The sequence below is a fragment of the Capsella rubella genome, unplaced genomic scaffold, assembly GCF_000375325.1.
Source record: "Capsella rubella cultivar Monte Gargano unplaced genomic scaffold, Caprub1_0 scaffold_3, whole genome shotgun sequence".
NCBI classification, from domain to species: domain Eukaryota; kingdom Viridiplantae; phylum Streptophyta; class Magnoliopsida; order Brassicales; family Brassicaceae; genus Capsella; species Capsella rubella.
Window position 1 is genome coordinate 4,294,480 of NW_006238921.1, and position 26,614 is coordinate 4,321,093.

General features: G+C 36.7%; 5 protein-coding genes across 6 annotated transcripts; 1 reads left to right on the forward strand and 4 right to left on the reverse strand.

The window, feature by feature from the left end:
- Positions 1 to 2,905: 2,905 nt before the first annotated feature.
- On the reverse strand, positions 2,906 to 8,559 carry LOC17893760 (ABC transporter C family member 6). 2 transcript variants are annotated; one of them, XM_023786981.1, is made up of 10 exons: positions 8,471 to 8,559; positions 5,988 to 8,002; positions 5,787 to 5,873; positions 5,094 to 5,708; positions 4,817 to 4,981; positions 4,401 to 4,695; positions 3,786 to 4,306; positions 3,640 to 3,703; positions 3,316 to 3,555; positions 2,906 to 3,232 (listed from the first exon to the last, which is right to left on the reverse strand). In XM_023786981.1, exons 2-10 carry the CDS (start codon positions 7,881 to 7,883, stop codon positions 3,114 to 3,116), a joined length of 4,002 nt encoding a protein of 1,333 aa, XP_023642749.1. In that variant the 5' UTR covers positions 7,884 to 8,002; positions 8,471 to 8,559; the 3' UTR covers positions 2,906 to 3,113. The 2 variants fall into 2 exon arrangements, with proteins under 2 accessions (XP_023642749.1, XP_023642748.1); XM_023786980.1 differs by lacking the exon at positions 8,471 to 8,559 and having other exon boundaries at positions 5,988 to 8,451.
- Positions 8,560 to 9,183: 624 nt separating this feature from the next.
- Positions 9,184 to 14,813, reverse strand: LOC17892526 (ABC transporter C family member 7). Its single transcript, XM_006299664.2, has 9 exons — positions 12,394 to 14,813; positions 12,179 to 12,265; positions 11,485 to 12,099; positions 11,218 to 11,382; positions 10,724 to 11,018; positions 10,113 to 10,633; positions 9,967 to 10,030; positions 9,631 to 9,870; positions 9,184 to 9,547 (listed from the first exon to the last, which is right to left on the reverse strand). Exons 1-9 carry the CDS (start codon positions 14,797 to 14,799, stop codon positions 9,429 to 9,431), a joined length of 4,512 nt encoding a protein of 1,503 aa, XP_006299726.1. The 5' UTR covers positions 14,800 to 14,813; the 3' UTR covers positions 9,184 to 9,428.
- Positions 14,814 to 15,191: 378 nt separating this feature from the next.
- LOC17893655 (serine acetyltransferase 3, mitochondrial) lies at positions 15,192 to 16,776 on the reverse strand. Its single transcript, XM_006299308.2, has one exon. The coding sequence runs from the start codon at positions 16,695 to 16,697 to the stop codon at positions 15,501 to 15,503; it is 1,197 nt and encodes a 398-aa protein (XP_006299370.1). The 5' UTR covers positions 16,698 to 16,776; the 3' UTR covers positions 15,192 to 15,500.
- Positions 16,777 to 20,128: 3,352 nt separating this feature from the next.
- Positions 20,129 to 21,915, reverse strand: LOC17893138 (30S ribosomal protein S10, chloroplastic). Its single transcript, XM_023786840.1, has 4 exons — positions 21,597 to 21,915; positions 21,413 to 21,451; positions 20,614 to 20,948; positions 20,129 to 20,402 (listed from the first exon to the last, which is right to left on the reverse strand). Exons 1-3 carry the CDS (start codon positions 21,822 to 21,824, stop codon positions 20,637 to 20,639), a joined length of 579 nt encoding a protein of 192 aa, XP_023642608.1. The 5' UTR covers positions 21,825 to 21,915; the 3' UTR covers positions 20,129 to 20,402; positions 20,614 to 20,636.
- A 1,348-nt stretch (positions 21,916 to 23,263) lies between these two features.
- On the forward strand, positions 23,264 to 23,917 carry LOC17893301. Its single transcript, XM_006299642.1, has one exon. The coding sequence runs from the start codon at positions 23,264 to 23,266 to the stop codon at positions 23,915 to 23,917; it is 654 nt and encodes a 217-aa protein (XP_006299704.1).
- The last annotated feature ends 2,697 nt before the right edge of the window (positions 23,918 to 26,614 follow it).

Sequence of the window (26,614 nt, forward strand, 5' to 3'; positions counted from 1 at the left end):
ATAATATTACTGTATTTTAGCCCAAAAAAAAGAGGATATTCTTCGTTTTATATCTTATCTATTTTTGTACCATTGTTTATTTTCCTACCTTAAGATGAGCTGAATTGTTTGCCATTGATACTAACTAGGGCTATCACAACGCACGGGAAAACGAAAACTTAAAATAATTAACATTGTTAAATAACGTTTTCGAGTGGAAAATTGATTGTTAAATAACTTTTTTTATATTATGATATATTAGATTTGTGAGACTGAGAAAACTTTTTTACAATTTTATCTTTATCCCTCGAATGTTATTTTTCAGTTGGTATCACTGCATTTTAATATTGATGATCCTAAAGAGTCAAAAGAATTCAACATTTATGAACGGCCATTTGTTACTCTTAACATGCCCTTTCTTTTGCTTTATTTAAAAAACAAAACTGTCAACACAATTATGAAATTAACTTATAGCTACTGCCCTTAAAAGAATATCAAAGATTCATGCATTTTCCTTTTACAAAATCTAACAAACTTTTTGGATAGAAAACTCAACTATTTCTATCATATTACATGTTTCCAACACCAACGAATCATTAGTCCCATCAAACTAATGAGACAACTTTATAGATTCAACCAAATTCAACATAACATTATAGGACCATAAACAATGCCTAAAGAAACATCAATGAGAAAGAATGTGCTTCAATTTAAGAAAAAAAATTTACAATGACAAATTATTGTCAATTAGATTTAAAAGAACATATACTTGGTGTTTTGGTGAGGCATCTACATATGGCACGACTTTTCATAGGACAAAGATCAACATGAAACAACTTCTTATTCTTGTATGCTTATGTTATATCAACCTTATGCTTTTATCAAAACATGAGCTATAAATTTAAGGGCGATCTTGCTGCAAATTACATTTCACAAATCCCAATATATATTAGAATCATATCCAATTGTATCTACAGATAGAATTCAACTATAAATACCAATGAATATTGTTGTATCAAAACACCAACCTATAATTAAAAATAATAAATAAATAAAACATAACAATTTGAAACAATGATTTGTACTTGTAGAAATTTAGAAGTATAATTAAACAATAAAAATTTAGTGAAGTCACTAATCAAACAATAAAACAGGGAGTAGAAATTATAAGTTTAAACGCTTATCAAAATATAAAATAAAATGAGGAAGATGAAACAAAACAAACCAGATGATGTTTGAGTGTAAATCTATGGCCATGTTACTACAGTTTATATGAGTTTTTATACTTTTTTGACGTTAAATTGATCAATTAATAATTTTATTGCAAATACAGAAATCAATTCAGTGACAAGAAGAGAGCAATGTTAACAAGATATATGAAAGGTATTCACATAAAAAAAATTTCAAATCATTATTCTATTCAAATTTACCCAAAAAAAAGTAATAAGAGAAGTAGGTTGATAGTCAAAATTAGTTACCTAGATTAATACATCGAAGATATGATCAATGCATGTATAAGATGATAAGGAAATCAATAAATAAAACAGTCATATTTAAACGAAGATGGTCAATCAATGAAGACTAATAAATCGGAAAAACAGTATTTAGATTTTTAAAATTTCGGAGGTGTGAAACAGTACTCAGAGAAACAAAATCTATTTTCAAGGTCCACGGAAATCTATATATACAAACAAAGAGGTGTGAGAAAATAGCAGGTGCGAAATTTTTAAGCTAGGGGTACAATGAATAAACACAATTTTTGGGTATAAAACTTTGCAATTTTTTGGATCATTAACAAATATAAATAGTTAGATGAGATAACGGAAACAATCTCATCCGTTAGATTAAAACGATGATCCCAGCAACAATAGAAAGTGGGTTTGAGCAACTAATTAACAAAGAGGTAATAACCATTATTACCTTTAGATGATAATGGCTAAGCAAATTTAAAGTCAAATAGGATTGGAAAAACAAAATTTGAAGAAACAATTGTTTCAAGAAAATAACTTTTTAAAATGAAATAAAACAAAACAATCAATAGTTTTTTTTAATAAAAACAAAAAGCTGTAGAATATTTATACATAGAACGAAAGGGTGTGACTGTGAAACATTGCATTGATTAAATTACAGGGGTTTTTATTAAAAGATGCATCCTTTTTAAAAAACACATCCTTTTAAAAAGACACATTTTTGCTTTTATATATTCTGAGATTAAACAGTAACCTTTAGATCAAATGAAAATCAATATAAACCGTTACATTCAAAAGATGACATGAGCAGTAAACAAAAAGTGGGTTTGCTATTATATATAGATCTTTTAAGAGAGAAAACAAAATAGAACTCTTGTGTTTTTCTTTTTCCTTTAGTACACACATACTACTACGTAGTGTATGTATACATTTTTCTTCTACGCCTCTCCTAAGTATTTTGAGTTTACTTTTACAGAGAGACTAGGGAAGCAAAGTGCAAAGCTGGCATCAAACCAAACCAAATTTTAATTCATCTTTATATATGTGAAATTCAACACACACACACAATGACAAAAAAAAAAAACAAAAAAGGGGGAATCAATTAACATTTCTCTAACATAATTAATCACAAGTTCACAGCGCATACCCCCAACAACTAAACTATCATATTTTTTGGGTTAAGATTTTTTTCTTTTGGGTAAATGAAAACTATTTGGGAAATTGTCTCAGAGTGCACAAAATTCTTGGGAAGAAAAATCAACAAGATTCCTAGAAGATTGGGCTGCAAGCAAGTGATAAGTCTCTGTTCTTCTTGTCAGTCAATGCCTGTCCCAACAACATTACTCTCACATCTCATTATATTAATAATCATGCTTTTTATTCCATTAGCCGTTTTAGTCTATGACCAGATGTGGAGCCTTGTGTGGATGTATGTATGTGGTCATGTCTCCACTGGGTCTATAAAAAAGTCCAAGTCTACTTTTTCTAATCTTTTAACGAGTCTTTATCCCAAACTTTCATTTTTGCTACTTTTATTTTATGCCACTTTCATGGAAGTTTCAACAGCTTCAAAGGTCGCGCACAAACGTCTGCTCACAAATTAAATAGAAAACACGACAAAGGCAAGACGATAAACCAACTTGTTTTGGTCCCATTTTTATGCTTCTAACAGCTTCTTCTGGATCTGGATTCTGATTTCGCTGTGTACTCCGCCACAATCTTTGAGAATAATGACGACCTGTCTTCAAGCAATCTCGCCGGTGAATCATGTTCTTTGATCAGACCTGCAATTATAAAAGATTTTTATTACTATTCTTCTGATTATAAAATTCTACATACATGTGAAGTGTATAATCAATGTCACGACCTTGGTCTAGGAGCAGGACCATATCGCTGTCTATAACAGAAGATATCCTGTGTGCGATTGTTATCACTGTACAATCCGAAAAGTGTTGCCTCAAAGTCTCCTGGATCAGATTATCAGTAGCGGTATCAATAGAAGCAGTGGCTTCATCAAGAACCAATACTTTGCTTCTCTTGAGCAAGACTCGCCCCAGGCACACCAGTTGTCTCTGACCAACACTCCAGTTCTGTCCATTCTCACTAACTGAAATATAAGATATTCCTTTCATTATATGTGTTAAAAGGATTCAAGATGACCCCTCTCAACAATAGTTGTATAAATACTAACCAGGGGAATCTAGCTTTAGTTCTTTCTTCCTTACTTCATCCCCAAGTTGACACCTGTCAAGTGCCTGAAAAGAGAACAATAAAATTGTGTGAGAAACTTCCGTTTCCTATCTGCAGAAACACTGAAAGAAAAAAGAGCAAACGAACCTCCCAGATCTGGTCATCAGCGTATTCCTCAAGAGGGTCCAAGTTACTACGAACCGTGCCTTCAAACATGGTTGGATCTTGAGGTATGATACTTAGTCTGGAACGCAGATCATGCAGCCCAATGGTCAAGATGTTTATTCCATCTATCCTGATTTCTCCAGCTGCGGGTTCCACAATCCTAAAAAGGGTCTGAATTAGAGTGGATTTGCCACATCCAGTTCTTCCAACGATTCCAGTTTTTAGACCTCCTGGAAAATTGCATGTCAGTCCATGAAGCACCATAGGCAAATGCGGCCCATATCGCACCTGCAGATTACAGATAGTAATCTCTCCACGAGAAGGCCATGATTTCTCAGGCCGAGTTGATTCAATCACGAGAGGTGGTTCACTTGGGATGTTTATGTATTGAAGCATTCTCTCTACAGATATCATTTTATTCTCGAGATCACATAACGTCCATACTAAAGTGGATTGCAGGCTATTTAGATTGAGTGCGTATGTAACCGCCAGTCCTGCAAAGCCTTTACAAAGCAGGATACCGAAAAAGGCGTGGTAGATTTTAAGTCGTGAATCCAAACCAAAACAAAATTAATAATTATAAGAGTGGTCACTTACTTGGATTAATGACTCCTTCAGGGGCAGAAACTAAGATAACCAGTGAACAAGCGAATGCGATAGTGGATAATAGATCAAGGCGGAAGCAGAGCCATTCCATTACACCGGTTGAATGGAACCTCAGCCGAGAATAACAATCACTAAGTCTCATGATGTCACCACGGAATCTTGGTTCTTGATCAAAACTCCTGATAGTTGTTATCCCTGAAAGTGTTTCAGAAAAATGATGTACCATAGGAGACCTGCTTATTCCAGCTAATCTTGCGAGTTCTCGAGCTGCAGATATGTAATATTGCTGTGTACATAGATTAAATCAAATAAGACTGTAAGAGTGAGAACCAAAATAACATTCATATGTTTCAAATTAACAAGTAAGAAACTACATGTTGAGTTGAGACATGGATTATGAAGATTACCCGGTACCAGGCACATGCAGCGACAACAGGGATGAAAATTATAAGGACCTGCCAAGCGACCTGTACCATCACTCCGATAATCCCCAATATGTTTATAGCTGCGATAGCAACATATGCAAATTGACCGGGTAATCTCAAATCTGCGACACTTTGGTCTGTAGAAGCCTAAACAAAGATTGAAAACAGAGTACCCAGGTGAATGAGTTCTTGTAGGATCTATTTTTGGTGCGGTCAGTGGTGCACTGTGGAAAGTAACTAAACAGGTGGAGTTACTTACTCTATTCAAAATACGCCCCATTGGGGTGGAATCAAAGAATGACATCGAGGCACGAAATATGCGGAGATGCATTTGGGTGAAGAGCTCAGTAGCTATCTTGAAACCAGTCATTGCAACTAGCAATGCTCTGACGAGTATGCAGAAGGAGCTTGCAATCGCTAAAAGTACATAGACTAGAATCAATGTGAAACCGCTCACTGGAGGTTCCGTATCCTTGGAAACAGGAGTCACCCAAGTCATCCAATAGTTGCTCCCGATGTTGAGAAGCTGAAAGAGAATCTGTACTATCAATATTAGAGGAATAACTGCTCCTCCATATGCTAGTGCCATGTATTTTTGGTACACAATGAACCCAACTTTTCCCTTCTCTCTTTCTTCTTCTTGAACTAGTTGTCCGCTTGGCTTGTTACCCAAAATTTTCTCTTCTTTTTCTTCATCATGAAGTAAGTCGTTTTCTTTATTCATAGTCGATTTGGCGGAATCACAGCCTGTTTCATATGAACCAACTGTTGCTAAGGCATCGGTGTGAGCTCCTACAAGTTCCATAAAATCTGTTCCTGAATCGAGAATTTCATTGTATTTCCCCGCTTGTGTAATCTTGCCATCTTTCATGACCTACCAAAATTTTTATAAATTCATAAACATGTAATAACACAATGCATCTGAAAGATGGTAGAGGGATAAGTCCCATACCAGTATAAGATCAGCTTCAGGCAGGAATTCAACTTGATGAGTAACATACAGGACTGTCTTGTGTCTCAGAAGCCCCAACAGAACTTCCTGTTCAAAAGAATAATAAAGGTGAGAGATCATATCAAATTTCAGAAGCCAGCACAAAGTATATTGTACAATTTTTATGTCTTCAAGATAACAGCAAGAATGGGAGCTTTATACCTTAAAGAGATGTGATCCAGTATGAGCGTCTACTGCACTAAATGGGTCATCAAATAGATAGATATCTGCATTTTGGTAGAGAGCACGGGCGATTTGTATTCGCTGCTTCTGCCCACCACTTAAATTGATACCTCTTTCCCCAATAACTGTTTGGTCATGGAACGGAAGTATCTCCAAGTCTTTATTTAAAGAGCATGCTTCAAGCACTCTCTCGTACCACTCTCTTTCCATTGGCTTACCAAACAGAATGTTCTCTTCGACTTTGCCGCTTTGGATCCAAGGTGATTGTGCAATGTATGCCTTTCTTCCACAAACATTAAGATTTCCAGATATTTTGGGAACTTCACCCAGTATGGATGAGAGTAAGCTTGATTTCCCTGAGCCAACAGTACCACAAATAGCTACATTCATGCCCTGAGATACTTTGAAATTCATGTCTCTCAATGTCGGGACTGGGGAAGAGTCATCCCAGGAGAAAGTACCATTGGTGATTTCCACAGCTATTTCTGAATTTTCACTAGGAAGCCTTCCCACAACGTCTTGTTTCAAATCATCGAGACAGAGAAAAGAGGCAATCCTACTAAGAGATACCTTAGTTTGAACAATCATCGAGATTGTTTCAGGAAGCTTGTAGATTGGGCCTTGCAGAATCCGGAAAGTAGCAAGAGCCGCAAGTATCTTCCCTGATTCAAGAGGAATCTTCAGTAATATACACGCGCCGAAAGCTGTTGCAGATATGAAAGAAGGTGCAGTCCACAAAACAGAGCTGATACCGGATGAATTATACACAAATTTTTTTAGCCAGCCTGCTTCGATATGTCTAAGTTCAAGAATCTTAGAAAGGAACTTCATCTCCCATCCCTGAAGTTTGAGAATCTTCATGTTCAGTAACACCTCCGATGTTTTCTTCATTCTGTTGTCTTTAGACTTCATCAAACTGCTCTGAAACTTCTCTTCCAACTTTGCAAAGGGATAATTTGCCAGCATAACTAAAATAGTTGCAGGAAAAGCTGCAATTGATCCCAATCCGAGGCTTTTGTACAAGATCCATAAGGCCAAACTAATTTGTAATACAAGTATCCATGGATCATGCATAAACCAAGAAAAAGCACCGATCCTGTCAGCATCTACTGCCATGAGGTTTATAATCTCGCCACTAGTGTGTCCTTGCTTCGAATGACATGGAAGGGTCAACCCCTTTTCGTAGATCATTGAAACCAGGACCGATCTCATACCAAGCCCAGCTTTGGCCGCCCAGAAGAACCATTGCCTCCGTGTTTGGCATTCCACAAGCTTAGCAACAAAAAACGTCGTCACTAACACATAACCCTGGTATTTATATTGTCTGTTACCATTTAGGTACTGAACGAAATTATCCATCAGATATGGTGCAACGTAGCAAGAAAACGTGTAGACAAAAGCAAACAGAGTTGAAATAACAATATCTCGCCACACGGAGAGGAAGAGTGCCTTGATAAGCTTAAATGTGGTGATCCTTCTTTCACCATCGTCCCATTCAAGCTTACGCCTAAATATCAAAAATAGGCTCTCAGCTCTGTCACCACGGTCAACTTGAGGAACATCCTTGCTGTCTATGATTTTCTCGTTTCCTAAGGTAACCAATGGACTCATCCAAGAGAAACTCATAAGGCTTAAAATCCCAGCTTTTGAGAAAGGTGTAGTGATCTCGTCATTAACACTAGATTCAGCACTACTCAAGAGTGGTTCCTTGAGAAGGTTGATCCTTTCACCTTCACCTTTCTTCCACAAGCACAGAAAACAGAGAAACAAGCCAGTGCAAACGCCCACCAAATCAGAGATAACAGTGTGAACTGTCACTAGTTCTTGCTTCTCGTATAGAATGAAGTCAACCACAAGACGGTAGGAAGAAACCATGGTATAGAAAACCCACCAGACTTTAAGCAGAAAAGGTAACTTTTGCTCCTGAGAATCATTGTTCACACAACGCAAGATGATAGAGATAGCACCCCAAGCAAGCGCAGCAAACAGAAGATCTAAGAGAACCCAACCATTAGTATGCCAGTGGAAGAGACTTAACAAAAACAAGACAGAATAAAACACAGATAATGACACACAACACAGAAGAACCAGTTTTTTATTATACGAGAAAGGCACTTTCTTAATCCCTTCATTTATGAATCCATCACTATTTTCACAAGCTACCTTCTTCTTACAAACCCATGAACAAAAAAGAAGAAGCAACAACACCAGATTGAAGAAAAAGGAAAGAAGCGAAAAGTAGATGGGCTGAAGGTGAAGAAAATCGATAGGATTTCCCATGAGAAAATGAGTGTTGACCAAAATGTTCACTCTCATGACAAAAGGTATATATAGGCTACTGAGTCAATAAATAATACTACTTTGCTAGACCAAGACAAGCACGAAACAAAATTATATAGTACAAACAATGACGCAGCAACATAACAAAGGTGAATTTAATAATGTTCAAAGCCTTAGAGCACCTTCGAAGAAACTCCCGTATGAAAAAAGTGTGAAACTCCACCGATGCAAACGAAGAAGGACCTTTTTGGGAACATAGACAGATGAAGAAGCACATCTATAAAAAAAAATTGACTTAGAAAATTACTTGTTGTTTTTTCTGAGCAAGTATATGTTTTATCAGAAACAGATGATACTTACTGATGGTAGCATCTATCTACTCCTGAGTGCTCTAGTATGAATCTAAAATTCTGTAATTTGATCCCAAAAATCAGAGGGTGAATCTAATTGTCTCCTAGAAATCTCCCCGAATTTTTCCAACGGTGTCATACGCGGCAGCCCTGATAGAAAAACTCCATGGCCGCACTGTTTCCTCGACGCCTAATATCATATACCATCTTCAGACTTGGTCGGAGCTTATCTTCAGACCCAAACACGATGAACAAATTGGTCAAGAGCGACAAGTGATTCAGCTCCTTCATCATTTGACCAGACAACAACATTGGAAAACAATATTCCATAAAGCACCTTCGCATAATACATCCCAAAATTTTGAGTTTTGGAGCAGATTTGGATTTAATGAGGAACCAGTGAGAGAGACTCAGCGAAGAAGAAGAGCTGTGATGCTGCTACCATGTGTATGTTGTAATGGTTAACTACATTTTTTCAAGTTAAAAAAAAAAGAAAAACAATAACCAGCAATTGGTTTTCACTAACCAAAACAAACCAGAATCAATAGAGACAAAAACTCTGTGAAGCCAAGTAAAATATTTTACTAGCTAGAGTGTAATTCCTCATTAGAAAAGTCATCTTTAGCAACAAAGATAATGTGTGACTTACTGCATAAACAGTCAACTTTTTTTACAAATTACATTTCGATTTTTTTTTTATAGAAACACTACCAAAACCAGGATGATGAATTATTTCCTTAATATATAGTTTCGGCGTTTGGTTTCCCTCGTTCTTTATGGATCTTTGATCCTAATAGCTTCGTTTGAATCTTGAATCCGAATTTGCTGTGTACTCTGCCACAAGCTTTGAGAATGACGACGACCTGTCTTCCAGCAGTCTTCTCGGTGAGTCGTGTTCTTCTATAAGCCCTGCACTTGCATAGACTAACCATTCTTAGACCTTCGGATAGAATTAACGTTATAGATAAGTGTATGACGACCATTTCAATAACCTTGGTCTAGTAGCAGCACCATGTCGCTGTCTATAACAGAGGATATTCTGTGTGCGATTGTTATCACTGTACAGTCCGAGAAATGTTGTCTCAGTGTCTCCTGGATCAGTTTATCAGTCGCAGTATCTACTGAAGCAGTGGCCTCATCAAGAACCAATACTTTGCTTCTCTTGAGCAAGACTCGTCCCAGACACACCAGTTGTCTCTGACCAACACTCCAGTTCTGTCCATTCTCGCTTACTGAAATACAAAACGTTTAGGACTTAATTCATCCACTAGATTGAGTAAACATATTAAAGAGATTCTACATGACTTTAGAACTAGTTTTATGCTAACCAGTGGAATCTAGCTTTAGTTCTTTCTTCCTTATTTCATCCCCAAGTTGACACTTGTCGAGTGCCTGAAATGAGAGCAACAAAATTGCGTGAGAAGAGGACTCTTGCTATCTGCAAAACACACAGAAAATAAATGAGCCAACGAACCTCCCAGATCTGGTCATCAGCGTATTCCTCAAGAGGGTCCAAGTTACTACGAACCGTGCCTTCAAACATAGTTGGATCTTGAGGTATGATACTTAGTCTGGAACGCAGGTCATGCAGCCCCATGGTCAAGATGTTTATTCCGTCAATCCTGATTTCTCCCGAAGAAGGTTCCACAATCCTAAAGAGGGTTTGAATTAGAGTGGATTTGCCACATCCAGTTCTTCCAACGATTCCTGTTTTCAGGCCTCCTGGAAAAGTGCATGTCAAACCACGCAGCACCATAGGCAAATGTGGCCCATATCGTACATGCAGATTACAGATAGTAATCTCTCCATGACGGGGCCAAGATTTCTCAGGCCGAGTTGATTCAATAACGAGTGATGGTTCACTGGGGATGTGTATGTATTGAAGCATTCTCTCCACGGATATCATTTTATTCTCAAGATCACAAAGTGTCCATATTAAAGTTGCTTGTAGGCTATTTAGATTGAGTGCATATGTAACCGCCAATCCTGCAAAGCCTTTAAGAAGCACAATGCCAAGAACGACGCAGAAGCTTTTTAGTGAGTCTGAACCAAAACAAAAACATTGATTAAAGGGCGGTGACTTACTTGGATTAATGACGCCTTTGGGGACAGAAACTAAGATAACAAGCGAAATCGCAAATGCTAAAGTAGATAAGAGATCAAGACGGAAGCAGAGCCACTCCATTGCCGAAATGGCATGGAACCTCAGCCGAGAATAACAATCATTGAGTCTCATGATGTCGTCGCGGAACCTTGGTTCTTGATCAAAGCTCCTGATAGTTGTTATCCCTGAAAGTGTTTCAGAAAAATGCTGCACCAAAGGCGATCTGCTGATTCCAGATAATCTTGCGAGTTCCCGAGCCGCAGATATGTAATATTGCTGCATCCATATGTTAAATTAATATTAAAACTTAGGTGAGAACCTCGAGAAAGTTAGTACGAGTTGTATCAATGATCACATGAAGTCTCCTTAACCTATATTACAATTTTCATAATCTTATTATGATTCCAAGAGTTATATAAGCCAAAGTATCAAGCTAAGCGTTATAATCCAAGTGTGTTGGTGTTATGAAGAGTACCCGATACCAAGCACATGCAGCGATGACAGGGATGAACACAATAAGGACCTGCCAAGCAATCTGTCCCATCACTCCAATAATCCCCAAAATGTTTACAACGGTGATAGCAAGAATTGAAAATTGACTTGGTAATCTCAAATCCACGGCACTTTGGTCTGTAGAAGCCTAAATCAGGATGGAAACAACAGTGATCAGAAAAGGATTTTGCAGGATAATTTTTTGGTATCGTCATTATACATCGAGTGAGTAAGCAAAGATATTTCTTACTCTATTTAGAATTCGGCCGATTGGTGTAGCATCAAAGAATGACATGGAGGCACGAAAAATACAAAGATGCATTTGATTGAAGAGTTCAGTAGCTATCTTGAAACCAGACATCGCAGCCAGCATTGCTCTGACAAGTATGCAGAAGGAGCTCGCAGTGGCTAGAACTACATAGACTAGAATCAATGTAGAGCCACTTACTAGAGGTTTCGCATCCTTAGAAACAGGAGTTACCCAAGCCATCCAATAGTTGCTCCCTATGTTTAAAATCTGAAAGAGAATCTGTACAATCAATATAATAGGCACAAGTGCTCCTCCATACGCCAGTGTCATATACTTTTTGTATACATTGAACCCAACTTTTCCTTGCTCTCGCTCTTCTTCTTGAACTAGTTGTCCTTTCGGGTTAGGCGGCAAATCTTCCTCATGTTTTTCTTCTTCGTTGGAAACTTTGTTATCTTTGCTTATAGTTAATTGTACTGGAGCAGATCCTTTTTCATATGAATCAACTGCTGCTAAGGCATCAGTGTGAGCTCCTACAAGTTCCATGAAATCGGATCCTGACTCAAGAATTTCATTGTACTTTCCCGCCTGTGTGATCTTCCCATCTTTCATGACCTACCAAAATGATTATCTGATATCATAAAATTTGTGATTAGCTAATGCATTGGAAACGGTAGAGCGAACAAGTCCAAACCAGTATAAGATCAGCTTCAGGCAAGAATTCAAGTTGATGAGTGACGTATATGACTGTCTTGTTTCTCAGAAGCCCCAGCAGGACTTCCTGTTACAGAAAACGATGCGCGTGAGAGATCAAATCAAAATACATAGCAGAAGCCAGCGCAGAGTAGAAGATAAGAGTATATGTACTTCAAATCAAAATAATCAGAAAGTAAAGAAAATGATTGTTACCTTGAAGAGATGTGATCCAGTATGAGCGTCTACTGCACTAAAAGGGTCATCAAACAGATAGATATCTGCGTCTTGGTATAGAGCACGTGCAATCTGTACCCGTTGCTTCTGTCCACCGCTTAGATTGATACCTCTTTCCCCAATAACCGTCTGATCACGGAACGGAAGTACCTCCAAGTCCATATTCAAAGAACACGCTTCAAGCACCATTTGGTACCATTCTCTTTGCATTGGCTTACCAAACAGAATGTTCTCTTCGACCTTGCCGCTCTGGATCCATGGCGACTGTGCAATGTATGCCTTTCTTCCACAAACCTTAAGATTTCCAGATATTTTGGGAACTTCACCCAGTATGGACGAGAGTAAGCTTGATTTCCCAGAACCAACAGTGCCGCAAATAGCAATATTCATCCCATGAGAAATTTTGAAACTTATGTCTCTCAGCGTCGGGCTGGTAGAAGAGTCATCCCAAGAGAAATCCCCATTGCTAATTTCTACAGCCATTTTTGAACTTCCACAAGGAATTTTCTGCACACCATCTTGCTGCAAATCATCAAGACAAAGGAAAGATGCAATCCTATCAAGAGATACCTTTGTCTGAACAATCATTGAGATTGTATCAGGAAGTTTGTATATCGGATTTTGCAGAATTCGAAAAGTGGCAAGAGCAGCTATTATCTTTCCAGATTCAAGAGGAATCTTCAGAAGCATACAAGTGCCAAAAGCCGTTGCGGAAACAAAAGAAGGTGCAGCCCATAGAACAGAGCTGATAGCTGCCGAGTTATACACGAATTTCTTAAGCCACCCTGCTTCAATGCGTCTAAGGTCAAGAATCTTATGAAGGAACTTCATCTCCCATCCCTGAAGTTTAAGAATCCTCATGTTCAGTAAGACCTCCGATGTTTTCTTCATCCGGTTATCTTTAGACTCCATTAAATTTCCCTGAAACTTCTCTTCCAACTTTGCCAAGGGAATATTTCCCAGCATAACCAAAAAAGTTGCAGCAAAAGCTGCGATGGATCCTATCCCAAGGCTTCTGTATAAGATCAGTAAGGCTAAACTGATTTGTAAGACAAGTATCCATGGATCATGCATATACCAACCAAAAGCACTGATTCTCTCAGCATCTACTGTCATGAGATTTATGATCTCACCACTACTGTGTCCTTTCATTGAATAACAGGGAAGGGTCAAACTCTTTTCGTAGATCATCGAAACCAGGACCGATCTCATTCCAATCCCAGCTTTCTGCAACCTGAAGTACCAATTCCTCCGTGCTTGGCATTCTACGAGCTTAGCAACAAAAAAAGTTGTCACTAAAGCAAACCCTTCGTTTGTATATTGTCTTCGGCCGTTCAGGTACTGAACGAAAGTATCCATGAGATACGGTGCAACGTAGCAAGAGATCGTGTAGAGAAAAGCAAACAGAGTTGACAAGAGAATATCTCGCCATACTGAAAAGAAGAGTGCCTTAATAAGCTTAAACCTGGTGATTCTTCTTTCACCATTGTCCCATTCAAGCTTACTCCTAAGTATCCCAAATAGTTTCTCAGCTCTGTCACTATTGTCAACTTGAGGAACATCCTCGCTGTCTATGATTTTCTCGTTTCCTAAGACAATCAAAGGACTCATCCAAGAGAAACTTACATGGCTTAGAAACCCAGCGTTCGAAAAAGGTGTAACAACCTCATCACCTTCTGCCTTACCCAACTGCACACTAGTAGCTGCACTAGATTCACCTTCATTCAAGAAGGGTTCTTCGAGTAAGTTGCTCCTTTCACCTTCTCCTAACTTCTGCAAACATGAATAGCAGAGGAACAACCCCATACTAACGGCCACTACATCAGACCATAAAAGGTGAACTGACGCCAGTTCTTGCTTCTTGTATAGAGAAATGTCTACCAAAAGACGGTAGCAAGAAAACATAAAATAAAAGACCCACCAGACTCTAAGCAAAACAGGAAACTTTTGATTTTGGGAATTGGTGGACAAACTACGTAGGTAGAAAGAGATGGCACCAAAAGAAAGGGCTGTAAATAGAAGATCTAAGATATTCATCAGCTTGCTGCGATCCCAATCATTTGTATGCAGGTGGAAGCAACTTAACAGCAACAACACAGAATTCAAGGCAGAAAAAGTCTCACAACATATAACGACCAGTTTATTGTATGCTAAAGACATATCCTTAAACCTCTCACTGGTGAAACCATCACTATTTTCCACCCCTTTCTTGTAAACACAGGAACCAACCATAACAAGCAGCAAAAGCAGATTTAAGAGAATGGAGAACAATGGAAAGTAATTGGACTCGAGGATGAAAAAATCGATAGTATTGTCCATTGCATAACTCTGTTTCATTAGGCAATGGATACGAGAATAATTGCTCAAGTCTGTCACGATGGACATTATATATAGAAAACTCGTCAATATATATATTATTTGGAAGACAAATTCTTTAGTGGGAATAAATTATAATTCCTTGACGTCTCAACAACGTCCACCCATCAACTCGCGGAAACTCTAGTGAATTTTCTGAACAGAATATTTTTTGAAACTTCCCGGAAACAAGCAGAAAAGACCAAGACCTCTGATTTTCATGGAAATATCGATCCTACGGTAGGATTTCTACCTAAACAGCATCATGAGGGACTGCCTCAACAATTTTCAACAGAAACAGATGACACTTACAGAAGAATGGGTAGAGTTTTAATTGATTGTAGCAAGCAATCCTGGATCTTGACTGTTCTTGTTGTCATTTCCTAGAAAGCTGTAGTTAGCAAAACAACACTCAAAGAAACTGATGAATCTTTGGGTTATTCCCAACAGGTCTGATAACAGAAATCATTGTTTAGCCAAATAACACTTACATACTGAACATATCTTAAAGTCTCTGCTAATCAGAAACCAACCACAGGAAACTCCACTAAACAGAGTTAAGAGTTTCCGAGTTTTACTTTCAAATCCCATCTTAATCAGTCAACTTATAGAGACAAATGATCTGATTATGGAAACAGCATCGCATATCATAAGTTCTCCAGCTTCAATAACAGGAGAAGCCGAGAGAAAAGCCATTAACAACAATAAATAAAAAAAGGCAAAGACTTTTTTCAGATTACATAATCCGACCACTCGGATATATGCGATGTCTGGTCCATAGTCAAACCAGGAATCTTGTCGTGCGTTTTCGGGTTATCTTTACCACCAAGCAATCTCGCCGGATTTCCAACAGCCGTCGTACGTGGCGGAACGTCCTTCAGCACCACGGATCCAGCACCGATCCTAGCCCCCTCACCAATCGTGATATTCCCCAAAATACAAGTCCCAGCTCCAATCAAGACCCCATCACCAATCTTGGGGTGCCTATCTCCACACTGTTTCCCCGTTCCTCCAAGCGTAACGTTGTGAAGGATGGAAACGTTGTTCCCAACAACCGCCGTCTCGCCGATCACGATGGCTGTAGCGTGGTCAAGCAAAATCCCAGTTCCGATTTTAGCTCCAGGGTGGAAATCAACGGCGAAGGCTTCCGAAACTCTGTTCTGAATCAACAAAGCAAGGATCTTTCGGTCCTGGGTCCAAAGCTCATGAGCAATTCGGTGCGCTTGGCAAGCGAGGAAGCCCTTAAAGTGAAGGAAACAATGAACGTAGCTAATACAAGCAGGATCTCTCTCCTTAACAGCCAACAGATCTTGCTTCACGGATTCAACAATCTCAGGGTTGTCATGAAGAACACCGGAGAACAAATCGAAAAGGGTGTTGCTCGGAAGATTCAAGTTGCTGAGTTTAACAGATAAGGTATTGGCCAACGCGGCTTCCAAGGATCGCTGAGAGACAATGGAAGCGTGATAATAGCCGGAGACAATAGGTTCTCTCTCGATGTCGGATTTAGCTTCTTCGCGAATCTTGGACCAAACGTCGTCGATTTCAGCGTCGCGGTCGAGATCTTCAACCAAAGGACGGGTGTGAAGGGTTCTGGTCTGGGTTCCGTTGAAGGAAGCTCGGTCGGGATAACCAGAGGAGCGGAAGTAATTAATGTAACGGAAGCCAGAGTCGTCACCGTGAGAGCTGGAGGAATCGCGGGGAGAGATCTGGGGTGGTGGTTTACCAGTACGGCAGGTGTCGATGCACGCAGCCATTGGAGGAGGAGGAGGAGGAGATGAGGAACGTCGTTCTAGGACAGGAGAGAAAGTGGAGGAAACAAAAGAAGGGACAAGGAAAGAGGAAGAGTGGCGATGGATGTGTGGTGAAGATGAACGGAGCATATATAGGGACAATGAGAAGTGGCGGCGACTTGTGACCGGCAACATTTCCAAAACGGAAGGATGTTTATATCTTTCTTTTTTTTTTTTTTGCTGATTCTTTGCCTTTACTCCCTCTCTCTCTCTCCTTTCAGATTTGTTTCCTTTTAAAAAATACTAAGAAATTTCAAAAGCTATGTTTTCTAATTATTTGAATTAAAATGATTTTTACTGTGAACACTGCCCACTGGGAGTGGAGAGACTAGGTGGCAATACTATACTGTGTATTTTTACAAAATTTTTATGATATTATATATATATATATATATATAATATAGTGTTTATTCCTTTTTCGTATAATATAATATACTCTCTCTCTCTCTCTTTTTTTCAATCATTTCATGTAATTTAATCGTTTGGTATTTTATTTTTATTTTTGTTAAATTAATCGTTAGGTATTGAAAAAAGAAAAGAAAAAGAAGAATTATTAAAGAAAGATATTGTTTTTCTTTCCTTAAGATAAATTGCATACATGTAATAAGAAAATCTAAAGTTAAATTTTATAGGTGGTCAATATACCTAGGCATGAACAAAAGCTAACCTTAACCGTATTTTTAACCGTAACCGAATCGTTTATCAACCGTAACCGGACCGTAACCGTATAAAACGGTTAAAAATTGTAACCGTTAACCGTAAAAGTAAATTAGTTACGGTTAAAAAATAATAATAACCGTAACCGTTAATTAACCGTAACCATAATTAATCGTCGGTTAACCGTACGGTTAAACGCTCGGTTAACCGCATATTTAAATTTTTAAAATAAATTATATTATAACTGTATACAATACCCAGATTTAACTAATTCACTATAAATAATTGAAATCAGATATATTTTTTACTTGTAAAATAAATAATATTTCATAAAATTTTATCTCCAATATTAATATTATAATAATCATCAAATAACCGTAGCCGTATTTAACTGTAACCGTAATTAACCGTAACCGTATATAACCGTAACCGTCTTAACCGTATATATAATGATTAAGGTTATAGTTAAAAAAATTATAACCGTTAACCGGTGGTTAATTAACCATAACCGCATTAACCGTAACCGTGGTCATGCCTAAATATACCTGGTGTACGTAATAATACAAAAACAAAATACTCTATTACAGTATTTAGTTTTAAAATCGTTTTAAAAACATGGCATAGATTTCTTCTTCACTTGTTATCAAAAATAAATTAAAAAAAAAAGGCATGGACAATCTATTTTTATATATATTTCCCTACTCGTGACCTTGTTTGGGTCGTTAAAGAATATAAAAAAACACCACATGTTTTATTTTGTGACACCTACTTTTTCGTTACCATCCACCCTATTTTTTTATTATTCTTTTTCTGTCATAAAAAAATTGTAACGACGACAAAAAAATGTAAACTTCTTTTTTTTTTGGTTAACAAAATTAACAACTAATTCAAAGAAAATAAAATAATTTAAATTATTTGGATGTTGGAATGAATATATGTATGCAAGTGCAATGCGATAGAAGTAGTTTAGATTTAAAGGATAATTGTCAAAAATGTCAATTTAAAAAATCTGCCATTTTTTCATGAGTGACGTGAGTAATGACATAACTTAATTTTTGTGTGTAAAGAGATCCGTGAAGGCATCGTCTTCTTCTTCTTGTCTTCCTATTTTCAAGCCAATTTAGGTTTTGTTGTTCAATCTTTAATCATCTCTCACTCTAACTACTCTCTCTCTCTCTCTCCAATCAATAACTGATTATCTTATTAAAAAAATCTCTTTTCTTGCTTTTTTTTTTGTTCGATAATCTTCTTTCACTTAAACATGACTTAATTCGCATGCAGCTTTATACATAGGTTAAACAGAACTGATGATATTATAAGTAGTGACTACTAAACTTACTACTAAATTATTTTAGTAACTGCATCTGCATGCCATCCCAACGCAGCCACACAAAGGTGTTTCTTTCTTTTCTAAAAAAAACCTTTGGTATGACTAACAATAATAGTGTAATAACGCAAAGCTATACTATACAACAACAACAAAAAAGGGCACATCGATGATGAAGAGGACCCCTCCAATTATTTACCCGACAAATTATTATATATGAAATACGATGATGAGTCTCAAAAATACATATTTTGTGGCTTAAAACTTAAAAAGGGGTATCTGATTTTGTTTACTTTCAGTTTCAGCCGTTGAAATGATTTGTCTCTTCGAGTGTTGAAAAACCACTACCCATCCAATATATGTTTCTGCTTTGATGCTTCTATAATTTATACTTGTATAGCTTTCTCTGTGTTTCTTTTGTTTGGGATGGCAAACAACTTCGTTATGCCAAAGTTTATTTCAATAAAATTACATTACTGTGATATATATAATAAATGGACGGTCCGAGCTGCTTGGTATATCGTGGGAATATGCCTTTTTATATAACTTTAGCGATCACTATAATAATTTTCGCCTATGAGTTACACCAAAAACATGAATGACTGACTGTGTCTCATCCACCCACTTTGCTAAATTCAATCTTGGCGACTATATATTCTTTTTCTTATCTTTTTTTAGGTCGTAAAGAGATGATTTCCTTCTCCTACACAAACCAAATGAATCAATTTAGCTTTACTAATGCCATTTCTGTTTTAAGTAGTCATCACGAAAAGTTGTATTGTACTATACGTGGGGGAGAATATTCTTCAAGTTTTAGTTTATTAAGGGTTGAAAATTTCCGCATACTCCAAATCAGATAAGGAAAAAACGACATATTGAATCATCAATCATATAGATAACTTAAAATACCCAAAATCTGTTCTCTTCTTTCTTTTGGATCTTTTCCTACGCTTGGGAAATTATAGTATTTTCAAAATGTTTTAATTGTTAGATTTGGGCTGCTAAGAAATGGTGACATATATCTCCCTTGACCACTACTGACTCTTACGTCCAAGCATTCTCTCATTGGCTCAAGATTTGTCCTTATGTAACTTGTGGACTATGTTGGTTCGTCTACAGCTTCTGCAGTGTACGAGGCGATTAACCATCCTTATCTTTCTTCTTACGTCCCGCATACTTTGATGTAGACAATGACAATGAAGCTGCCTTCAAAATAAGAAGAATCGTTTCTAGTTCTACTCATTCTTTTTTAAGATGGTGTCGAAGACTAATCCTGACGACTAGTCTTGGGATGCTCTCTCAATAATAATGTTTGATTCTTCTTATGGCACTTTTCTTTATTACTTATCATATATATATGATGCGCTATTAGCAAATGGATACTTAATAAATCAAATGTGTTAGTGACAAGAAAAAACTAATAATCCCCCTTATTGAGTTTCTGAATAATTATAAGAATGACGTCGCTTTCAAGATTCCAACGTCCTGGTTATCTAAAAAAAAACTCCCAAGTTGTGTCTGTTTCATGTTATTTCTACTCAATACTTATATATTCAAAGAAAGATTCCAGCTTTAATACAAGTAAAGAAAACAAATTTCATCATAACAACGACTGCATAACAATTAGTAAAACAAAAACAAATTCCTTTTGAACTTGCTTAATTGAAGAGATATGTTCATCAACTAAGAACCAAGCATCGCTAAAGATTCCAACTTTGCTAGGGACCAGATAATACAACTTACATTTTTTTCATTACAGAGGCTCTCAAAAATATTAAAACAAGGCTTACCAGTTCTCTAGCAATGTGGTTGATCTGAAACAGTCTAATTCATTCATTGCAAAACGCCCATCACCTCTGAGGAAGAAAAACATTTTGGTTAAGAACAAAGCATCAAGTTCTTGATGATGGTCAAAGAGCAAGATTGTAATTTTGTGAAGATTCTGTCTTGGTAAGTAGTATATACACAAGATTCAGTTGGAGCGTATGAGCAGAACTCAACTAACTAGACACATCAGTTTGAGCTGTATTCCGAATACAAAAGGAGGAAATAGAAATTTGTTGTTACCATAATGGAGTTATGTTTGTTCATCAGAGCTTCACTTCGACATCAACACCAGCAGGAAGATCAAGTTGCATCAAAGAATCGATAGTTTGAGCAGTCGGGTAGAGAATATCTATCATGCGCTGGTGTGTCCGGATTTCGAAATGGAACCTAGCATCCTTGTGAACGTGAGGAGACTTGAGAACACAGTAGATACGCTTCTTGGTTGGCAATGGAACAGGACCCATCGTCTTAGCATTGGTATTTCTGGCAGCATCAAGTATCTGCTTGCATGAGTCCTCGATAAGAGGCACCCAGTATGATCTAAGCTTGATCCTAATCTTTTGCTTTGGCGCCATCTGCTAACACAAAAACAAATCAACTTCACCAAAAACAAAAAAAAAAACAAAAAAAAACTATGGTATGGGGAATCCTATTGAGATACAGTAAGAGCATCCCTATCTAAAGATGATCAAGATTTATACTTGAAGGCATTTCATACAATCAAATGAGTGCTGTGAAAACTTAGTAGACAAAAAAAAAAGTCCACAAATTCGACAAACATGGACATAGAAAACACCAACTATAACAAATCGTTGGAACGATCTTCCTATCAATTTCTAGCAGTGAGCTCTAAACAGCAACGGACATAGAAGTTAGAACACATATGGAGACTCTATAGTGCTGTGAAAACGTAGCAAACCAAAAAGGCTAGTGATTTGACAAACGTGGACAGAGAAGTTAGAAGACACCAATGCATAAAGTATTCTGTAAAATCTGGGTGTCAATTTCAAGTTGTGAGCTCTAAAAGAATGGAATTTACCTTATCTGCGTCAACACTGATGGAGGAAGAGCTCGGAACCTGAGAATCAAACCGACACAGGAAAAACGAAATGTATGAAGAGAATTACATCAAATGCGAATGATTTCTTCACAAGAAAAAAAATCTCAGGAAACAATCGAAGAATTGGAGAAAGACAGAGAGTGGGGAAAAAGAGAGAATGTACCTCATCGAGAATTTCAGGAGTAGGATCTAAGGTTTCGGAAACTGCGAAGACCTTGGTAGACGAGAGGGAGGGTTTGGTAAGGACGGAGGAAGTAAGGCCGCAGTGGGTAGAAGAAGACGAAAACAGCGAAGGTTGTAGGAGAGAGACTTTGAGTTTGGTAGAAGAGGGCGAAGAGCTTGGAATGACGAAAGATGGTAACAGAAGCGAAGATACAGTAGAGACCGCCATGGGAAGGATTCGATTTCTCTTCTTCTTCTTCCTCTTCTTAAGGTTCCAAGGGTGAGGTTTCTTCTTCAGCTGCTTCGTGCTGAGGGTTATCCATTTTATCCAAAACCTTTTCTTTTGTATATTTTTTAAGTAATGAGATATTATTAATTCAAAGCCCAGTTAATGAAGCAAAAAGGCCTACGGTTATTATTAATACCCATTCGGCCCAATAGAAAAGATCCAGTAACACATGCGGGTCTACTCAGTGGACCATAACATAGTAGTACTATAGTCCATTAGTAGTTTAGTAGACTCCCCTAGACCCTTCGTAGATGTCTTGATATGTATAATTTTTGATTCATATCTAAAAGAAGAGAAGAACAAAAAAAAAAAGGATTCGATAATTGCGTCTTATAAATTCCAAAGTTGTGAATCGGAGATCCTTCTTACGACTTATTAGGGTTTCAATTCCAAATCCTAAGAACAAAAAGGTAGATCTTCGTAGTTTTTGAGTTTTCAGAGTAAGAGTTGGTTATTTTCTCTAACACACACACATACACGTACGTTTCGAAACAACCTATTGTGCTTTTTAACTTGTGCATGTGCATTGATGTTATATTCTATGTTACATGTAACATGTTTTGATCCATAATAATCATCATATAGTACGGAAAATGACTTATCGTCAGTTTCAAAAGAAAAATGTATATACACATAACACATATATACAACAAAGCCTAACAAATTAACATGATGATAGCCATGCAATTAAAAGAAAATGACTTAAACCAATAAAAAAGAAAGAAAGAAAGAGACAAATAATGACATAATTTTATAAAAATTATTGTCCACACGCCCCCCCTTCACTTACTTACTATTCAAAGACCAATCATCCCTTGCAGTCGTTTGTATTCTGCTTCTACTTGTCCCAATCATAACCATATGAATATTCATTATTCACACACCCCAAATTAATCATCATGCATGATACCTTTTTCCATTAAACATTGCATAGAAGTCATATATACAGCTATATAGCTTTGATGATTTAGACATCTAATTCCATAATTTTATCATAAAACTAATTTGTACCGAGATCTAGCCAAATAATAATATGCCAAAAGGAAGCATAGATTAGTTGACAAACCAACAAAAGAATTTAGAAAATAAACATTGAAATTTATTTTTTCCGATCCACATAATTGGGAAAACTATATATACTCCACACGTGGCATGCAGATGAAGAACAAGGGGCATGTTTGGTTAAACCATCCCCGGATAGAGATGCTCATTGGCACATCTGTCCCCAATCTCTTCTTCTATATATACCAAAAGCCGCTCAGTGTAAAGCTTTGCACAACCACACTCTCTAATTAACTTGCTTATTCTTCTTCCTTTATAATCTTCTTCATAATTCACCACAAAACCAAGAAAACAAACCAGAGAGACGACAGAGAGAGATGGATCAAATAAAACCGGAGTTTCTGAAGAATTTAACCAAGTTCATACTACTCTCGATATGGGTTGTATCTCTTTTAGTAACCCACAACTTCTATTTATATAGATTCACCATTCAACTCGTAACACATGCAGTAGATAAGAACTACATGTTCCTTCTCTGCAATGGTCTCTTGATGGTTGTTGCCAAGTGCTCTGGTTTGGTCGCTACTGCCTCAAAACCAGTAGAGACAAAGTACTCGACTAGTAACACTGATCATAAATCCTTTGATTACCGAGATTTCAAGAGTTACGGTACGATACTAGAGCTAGAGCATTACTCTTCTTCTGTTCATCATGGAATAGGAGGAGGAGGAACAGAGTCCTTCCTTGCGGAGGAAGTTACTGTGCAGGAGGACAATGACGATACAACACATCAAGAAGCCGAAATGAACGAAGAAGGTGAAGACAACGACGACTCGTTAGCAGATAATGATGACGGAGAGGAAGAGTGGGATCTTCGTGACGGATTTATAAATGAAGAAGAGGAAGAGGAAGAGAACGTAGAGTTGTTGGCAGCGACGGAGGAAGAGATGAATAAGAAGTTCGATGAGTTCATCAGAAAGATGAAGGAAGAGCTTAGAATCGAAGCCAAACGTCATTTAATCCTTGTTTGAGTTCTTTATTATTTACTTAATTAGCTTCGTTAAAGTAAAATTGCATGCAACTTTGCTCATATAGAGCGAGGTCATCACTAGCGTTTTCTAGACTTTGTACTACTAAACGCATCTCTTTATAAAATTATAATTATCGCATTACACTTTTTTTTCCAAAACATTTCCCCTCAAATTATACATTATGCAAAATTGAAGCTCATGAAACAAACATGTATAATAGGGATCCAGAACGATCAAATACGATGCAGTGGACCATCCATATACCATACACACTAGCTAAAACACATATATAAACATACAATTATATATATATATATATATATATATATATATATCGATCTCCATTATTATTACTTGTATAGGCTAGACTAATGTACTACATGTTTTTAGCGGTGCGTTGTCTGCACCCGATGGTTTCGGGGGAATAATGTTGTCTACGCACACGTGTCCCAATGCAATACATTGCTATAAAAAATGAATATATTTCGAATTCACTATGTTTTGTAGGAGACGATGATGTGCTTTCATTTACAAAAAAAAAAAAAAAAAAAAAAAAAAAAAAAAATAATTATGTATCTGATGGCTTAATCCATTTCTGATTTCTTGGCTAGTTGATTATTGTTAGAATGTGTTTAATTCTCTTGATCTGATCACTTTTCAACATGAAAGTATTTTGAAAATGTTATTTTTTTTCTTATGTGTTACCAACTTGGCATGAATGTATGAAGCCGAAGCTTGAACCGTTGAAATGCGATTAAATATCACGAGCACACTGCTGCACATCAAACGATGGTGCTATACGGATCTGGTAAAAAGTAAAATTGTACATATGCATTTATCTCTATTATTACATACTATTAGCGAACTCTATAATGATAACTTCAATAGACTTTTAGTAGTAGACTCATTTTGCAATAATAATGGTATATATATATGCTACGTCAAAATGATGCATAGTGTATAGTGCATGTGTTAATCCCATGATCCATCAATCCATATGTGCAAACAGTGGCAACAATTATCAACTTAAAGCAATTTAGTTTGCTTTGAAGACTCCATAGATTCTACATTCTCTTCTGCTTTTAGTTTTTTTTTTCTTTTAGTTTTCCACGATCCTCCTCCTACCTATCCACCACCAGTCTCCAAAATAAATATTTAAATTTGGGATATTTTTTAAAAAGGGAAGAGTTACTGTGAAGTTTGTTTAGAATCTTCTAGTCATTTTTCACTTCTTTCTATCCGGTTCAACTACATTAGCATCACACGTTCCATTTAATGTAATATATTTTCTCCAGTCCTTTCGAGAGTTTGATATTTTAAACGCAAACATATGATTTGACTAATTTAATTGATCAACATGACAAACCATAAACAAAACAAAACAAAACAAAAAACATCAAACTAGAAAGAAGAGTTTAATAATGTTATATGTATCAAACAGGAATGAGATAGTTGAAGACTTGAAGTGAATGGTCAATGAAGATTCGGTACTCTGTGGGTAATTATTATTACAAACAATTGTAAATTTTCTTGGTTAACTATTAGTTTAAGAAAATGACTGAGTGCGAAAGATCCATTGAAACAGGGACGACTATACGATTTTGACCAAACGATACATGTCCACTCACGTTCACATAAATAATATGGTCTCACCTTTATATATGATTCCATATTATATAGTATTGATATATCAATATCAGGCTTTGATTGCAACAACAACATGCATGTTTGGCATGTAATTAGCATTCTTAACAAATGACCTTATATATATGCATGTTTAGTCTATATCAATTCGATTTCGATCGATAGTTTTCAATTTGGGCGACCATCTAAGAACTAAGATTTATAACGTACGGTTGCAACGGGGTACAACAGATTCAACAAAATATTAATTAAAACAAAAAGGCATAATAAATACCTAACAACAATTGAAATGAATGGTAGTGTATGGATCAATCATGGAGCTATTTACACACAAACATACATACATACCAAAAATCCAAAATTAAAAACCAAAATAAAAATAAAGTAAAACCGAAAGACATGGAGAAGGAACAGTAAACTCAATCAATGAAGAAAAAATCAAGTTATAACAAATATTAAGTGGGTCCAAGTCCTATTGAGAGGAAATTTGATTAAACCACATATACAGTACTATATGCTCAATAATGTTCAAAGCTAAAGTCAAAAAAAAAAAACTATATACAACAATATTTTCGTGAATTGCCGATGAGAACGAGAAACGTAAGGGTACGTGTTACACGAGTAAAGTAGTCTAAAACAAAATCAGTATTGTTGTGGGAAAAGATGATGCGTTCAGGATGCTGTTGTTTGAGTATATATGGAACAGTGGAGTGTAATTGGCAAATAAAATGTAATTGTTTTCGAGTATGTAAAAGGAAAGGAAACTATGGTATGAACCACGACCTCTCTAAAATTATAACTATTTGTTCTCTACTTTTGTTTTGTCTTTCTTTTATTGCTCCTAAAGATTATGGTGACAATGAGGAAAGGCAAAAAAACGATGAGAGAATGAGCGGTCAACTTTGAATCAGAACTTTGTGTCACTGGGTCCTCTAGGTAGTTTTGTACGGGGAGGTTCATGGACCCAACAATCATATTCCATCAACTCATCTCACTATTCTACCTTGTCAGATTAATTTGTGTTACAAATTGTATCTATAAAGATTAACTAGT

Coding starts and splice junctions, on each gene's coding strand:
- LOC17893760 (XM_023786980.1), bottom strand. CDS start 8,324: ATGAGAGTGAACATTTTGGTCAACACTCATTTTCTCATGGGAAATCCT. Junction 4,696..4,816: donor CTGCATGTGCCTGGTACCGG/GTAATCTTCATA, acceptor CTATGTACACAG/CAATATTACATATCTGCAGC. Junction 3,233..3,315: donor GGTCCTGCTCCTAGACCAAG/GTCGTGACATTG, acceptor TTATAATTGCAG/GTCTGATCAAAGAACATGAT.
- LOC17892526 (XM_006299664.2), bottom strand. CDS start 14,799: ATGTCCATCGTGACAGACTTGAGCAATTATTCTCGTATCCATTGCCTA. Junction 12,100..12,178: donor CTGAAGCTGATCTTATACTG/GTTTGGACTTGT, acceptor TCATTTTGGTAG/GTCATGAAAGATGGGAAGAT. Junction 10,634..10,723: donor CAAAGGCGTCATTAATCCAA/GTAAGTCACCGC, acceptor TGCTTCTTAAAG/GCTTTGCAGGATTGGCGGTT.
- LOC17893655 (XM_006299308.2), bottom strand. CDS start 16,697: ATGTTGCCGGTCACAAGTCGCCGCCACTTCTCATTGTCCCTATATATG.
- LOC17893138 (XM_023786840.1), bottom strand. CDS start 21,824: ATGGCGGTCTCTACTGTATCTTCGCTTCTGTTACCATCTTTCGTCATT. Junction 21,452..21,596: donor CTCCTGAAATTCTCGATGAG/GTACATTCTCTC, acceptor TTTGATTCTCAG/GTTCCGAGCTCTTCCTCCAT. Junction 20,949..21,412: donor TCAGTGTTGACGCAGATAAG/GTAAATTCCATT, acceptor TTGTGTTAGCAG/ATGGCGCCAAAGCAAAAGAT.
- LOC17893301 (XM_006299642.1), top strand. CDS start 23,264: ATGGATCAAATAAAACCGGAGTTTCTGAAGAATTTAACCAAGTTCATA.